Source organism: Perkinsus marinus (assembly GCF_000006405.1).
Source record: "Perkinsus marinus ATCC 50983 genomic scaffold scf_1104296934580, whole genome shotgun sequence".
In the NCBI taxonomy this organism is placed as follows: Eukaryota; Perkinsozoa; order Perkinsida; family Perkinsidae; genus Perkinsus; species Perkinsus marinus.
The window spans coordinates 47,515-52,603 of record NW_003214719.1 but is presented as its reverse complement, the minus strand read 5'-3'; the positions used below and the strand labels follow the sequence as shown (position 1 = coordinate 52,603).

At 40.0% G+C, this 5,089-nt stretch overlaps 1 protein-coding gene across 1 annotated transcript in view; it reads right to left on the bottom strand.

Annotated features, from left to right (window-relative positions):
- The window catches only part of Pmar_PMAR026795 (ribose-phosphate pyrophosphokinase, putative), a gene marked incomplete at both ends in the record, with an annotated part of 3,242 nt that extends 849 nt beyond the window's left edge, over positions 1-2,393 (bottom strand). Inside the window, 6 exons of the mRNA XM_002784830.1 lie at positions 226-262; positions 887-956; positions 1,397-1,490; positions 1,914-2,018; positions 2,068-2,130; positions 2,330-2,393. Coding sequence (XP_002784876.1) covers positions 226-262; positions 887-956; positions 1,397-1,490; positions 1,914-2,018; positions 2,068-2,130; positions 2,330-2,393 — 433 coding nt within the window. The remainder of the gene's footprint in view (positions 1-225; positions 263-886; positions 957-1,396; positions 1,491-1,913; positions 2,019-2,067; positions 2,131-2,329) is intronic.
- Positions 2,394-5,089: the final 2,696 nt, after the last annotated feature.

The window sequence follows — 5,089 nt, the reverse complement described above, 5'->3', positions numbered from 1 at the left end:
AATGTGAAATATATTTTTCATATATCGCGAAAATTCCAATATTACTTATTATTGGAATTTCACCCGTTTTACGTGAATCACCGTGACATTCACGGTGATATGCAGTAGTCGTGAAATATATTTTTCACTAGTGTTTCACGACCGCCCGTGTAACTCTACCACACGAACGGAAAAAATAACTCACCATTAAACACGATTCCATAATTGCATCATGGAGGCACCTACTGCGAGAGACCCCACTCTTCTTGCTAATAGGAAATTGCTGAAAAAGGAAACATAAACCTTCTCCTGATGACACACTTATAAATTCAGTCACTGAACATTTCTAAAAAAAATTAATTTTTATATAACGATTATCCACAAAATCGAATTTAAGTGTGGGAAAATAATATGCACATTGCCAACTTCATATGTCGGTGACAGCAATAGGATTTTTCTCATGAATTACAAAATTTTATATACGAATTTGAGAATATGAAAACTATGATGATTTTTTTGGGGAGAAAAATTGTTGAACACTGGAGTTTCACCACCCAAGTGATATGAAAAACATATTTCACGACTACTACAGGCCGCGAATATCACCGCGTTTTTCACCCAGTTTTACGCCACTTCACGTAAAACGGGTGAAACTCCACTTTTAATCAAATTAGTACATAAATTTCTGTAATCCCTGAGAAAATCCTGAGCTCAGCTGAGAAAATGAAATATATATATTCCAACAACAAATACCTCCCAATGCGAGAAAATATGCACATGGTCAACTACACATGTCGTGAAAATAGGAAAATTCTGATTATTTTTCGTCAAAAAATGTAAACATTTCTTTACTACTTGGTTGTGAAAGTCTTGAGCTCAGCTGAGAAAAGGAAACGTTTACACTTACTTGTATAATAAAACAATCCTGGCCTCGCACTTCATCGACAATATCAACTATGACTTCACCATCAGCAAACCTGAGCAGGAAAATGATGATCAATTCAATGGTGTTGCACCCGCGAGAAGTGAGAAACACTAATACTTGTGTTTTTCGCGTGAGCGAAAAACACATTTCTTTATTCACAAGACGTTTTAGTTATTGCGTTTGTGATATGAAAAACACTAGTGGAAAAATATATATGTTACATTTAGTTTTGCTAAAAAACGCATGAAAGCAGCGAATAACGCGTAAAACACATAATGTGTTCTACGTGCTATGGGCTAATTTCTCTACTGTAGTTCGCCAAGTGTTTTCATATCACCGCGAATATCGCGTTTTTCACATGGAGTATCACACCACTTCTCGTAAAACGGACTGCGAAACTCCAGTATTGCTTGCGCCCATCAAACAAGGATTCGTAATCGATCAACATGGCGAGCGCTAAATACATGCATGCTACACAACCGCGTCACTCACTTTCCCGTATACACCCTCCCTTCTGTGGTGGCCAAATTCGCACATATTTCCGAAGCCAATTGCTCCGAATCAGAGCAAGCGAATACTTTCATATCTGATTAAAAAACCGGTAAAACACAATTTCCAGATACGGCATATGCAACGCATAGATATGAAAAACACTTGTGAAATGTATTTTATATTTCACTTTCTTTACATGCCACTTCACGTAAAACGGAAAAAAACTCCATTATATATACCTCAACAAAGTTTCACCCGTGATATGAAAAACACTAATGAGAAACATATTTCATATACCACTTCGCTTGAAACGCACATCAGCAGTGAATAACACGTGAAATTCTGCCAGTTTCTCACGTTCAACGGAATGATATTTCTGATGCAATTCGCCAAGTGTTTTCAACTCACTTCACACCGGAAATATCGCGTTTTTCACAGAGTATTACGCCACTTCACGTAAAACGAGTTCAACTCCATTATATACCCTATGGATACTATACGATGAACAAATACCCACATTCATGCTTTCCAGGATCAACATAATACTCCTCCGTTTCTTCCGACTCCGCTTCCTCATCATCAACCGCCTTTTGCAACGATTCTTCTTGCGGTCTCGGAGGGCCTACACACGCAGGTTCGATTCCTGGTAGAGGCATTTTAAAAACACTTACCACTCTCGTTATCAGCAGTAGCACTAGCATATTCATCTGCTGCTGGAGAAGGAGAGGACGTAACTAACGACAAAAATCACCTAAAACTTGCAAATCTTGCTCTCTTGCATTTCCTCAACGCTCTCAATATACCCAACTACAATGTATCGATAACAATACGAAGAAAAGTCGATATTCCCCCCATCGCATGATCAACTTTGGAAACTCCTGAGCTCAGGTGAGGAAATCAAACGTATATTCCTACTCCAACACTCGCACTCACCAAGTCCACGAATGTAACTCGACCACTTCTCTTTTTTTTTCTCTTCAAGGCCAGCTGTTGCCATCGGTGTTGCTAACAATCCCATCGCTACAGCTACCCCGAAAATACCTATCAGTTAACAAGATGTACGTATGAACCTCATTTAATGAAGCATCCGACAGAATTTCTGATTTTTCCTCTTAAAATCACGAAATTTTAAAAGTGTATAATATTCACTATTAGATATCATCTAATGAGCATATAAACAGACAGTAATAATGTAGGGTATAAACCAGATAGTGAAAATGGAGTTTCACGGGCGGCCCTAGTGATATGAAAAACACTAGTGAAAAATATATTTCACGAGAATATCGGCTGTTCACAGAGTTCTCACGTCACTTCACGTAAAACGGGCTGTGAAACTCCATCATAGTATTATATATATTCATATATACAAGACTATGTTTTTATGGTATTATAGTATTCTCATCGCTTTCATCGCATCCATGCGAGACGCCACTCAAGCTTGTTGCATTATAAGCCCTGATGATGGGCGCGCACTCTCAAGCTCCACGACCAGAGTCTTGAAAGTTTTCCGCATATTTTCCTATTGCGTTCGACTGAGACAGCCGCATCAGCTAGTAACTATTTACGTTCATCAGAGAATCGAATACCCTGGTTATAGATTCCAGAATTGATGATACCGGTGGGTACTATGCTAGAATGAGAACATAGCGAATACCCCCATCGTGCAGACATGCGGGTGTTCCCGCAGTGTTGTAATATATGTAATCGCTTTCCTCAGTTGACCCTAGGAGTCTCCTCACTAACTACAGGAGTTCATATACAAACTAGGGTAGAAATGCACAGGAACCCGCAAGAATTTCGGAAATTTTCCTCAGAATTTCCATATTGTCACCAACATATGTGGTCAACCATGAGCATATTTTCCCACACTGTGTTCCCGATGCCCCTGGAACGGCAGTGTCGTAATATATGTAATCAGCTAACCCTAGGAGTTTCCTCACTCGTAATAGGAGTCCATATATACAAGCTTGGGTAGAAATGTACAGAAACCAACAAGAATTTTGCAAAATTTCCTCCAAATGTAAAAACCATATGCATATCTTCCCACACTGGTTAGCGGCAATGGTATGATGGTTCAGCGGACGGCAAGCAGCTCTGATAGATGACTGCCAGTTTGAAATTTCGAGTTTCAACGATCGTCGAAAAGTTCACTATGTGGAACTCTGATAAACAAGTTCTTCCAGCAATAAGCTACTTCACGTAAAATCGTAAAGCGGTAGCAGTCAACTACAAAGTATCAGTAATCTTCAACCTCATCGTTACAGATGTTAAGTGGCCATGACTAGCCTCAAGTGCTGCATGTGTAGCCGCACTCATTCTCCTCCTTGATTCCCCCACTTCCAAAGTGACTACTAGTTCATGATGGCTGCTGCAATCCGTAAATTGTGGATCATAACCTCTTTGAATAATGTAGATATTTATTATCCCTTACATATTCCATGATCAGGTGATGTCATCACCGCGTTGATTCAACAACAGCCATATCACTGCGATGATCGATTGTGTGAAACTCACGCAGTGTGAGCGCCTCAAACTCATAGTTTTTTCGAGCGCTCCATGATTTCCAGCGCGTTAACATTGATATAAATTAAGCTAACTTTTTCGCGCTAATCAAATGAGTACCCATTCTCACCTGTACCAGCCTCAGCAAGCTTCTCCCTTCCTGCCAACCGTCTCCACAACGCCACATTACTCGAAGTCCGCAAACCTCCCCTCACCGAAGCCATCGCTCGCGTCATCCACGGCAGCATTTTCGTCCAGTTACTTTCGCGAGAGCAACTCTACGCGAAAAAAAATTCTCAATCCTGAAGTCTCAAACCGATCGATGCCGACTAAACGCAATTGATGTTATTTGGTGAAAACATAATTGTACTACTCCAACATGGCAGATTATACGACTCACAAGTGAAACGGTCATCAACCGTAACCAGTCCAACAACTAAAATTCATCCGATTTCTAATAAACCGGTAGACTTTATAATAAGTTATAATAATTTAATAATAATAGTTATAATAAGTTTAAAGTTTATAATAAGTTTTCTAATAAACACAACTGGTAGACACAACAATAGTACGCGACATTCCCTCAACTGCAGTGTAACACTTGTACGGACTTGTCGCAGATTTCCCAGGTGGAGCACGACTTCGCAGACTTCATCACAAGCCTCCAGAGTGATGTTATACTCAAATATTGGACAATAATAGTAATATTTGTCTGATATAGCGACATCTACACCATGTTACACAATTGTTCCTCAGCTCAGTGTGACAGACTACAATCAATACCCCGATATAATGACGATTCTTGCGGTTCGCTTTCTGATTCTGATCGCTGAGAACATCAACCACCGACTGTCCCTTCTCTTGCTCCAGTTGAAGACTTTCGAGTCTCGAAAGTCAGGGTTGGCTATTAGATATTAGATATTAATATACGTAATAGATATTATCAAGGCTGAGTTGATAGAATTTTGATCATACTCTTTCCCAAAGTGCTCATCATATATCTGAACAGCTACTTTCCAGTTGGAGAACCCAGCCAGATCACCAAATAATGGCGATGACTGCCTTTGGAGTACCAAAATGCCCACAGTGATGAAAGAAAACGATATTCTTCCGGGGGCAATACACTCATTGAGTCCATTGAGCATGCACGCTCGGCGGGACACGAGTTGTGTGCGCCTGAAATGCACGGCG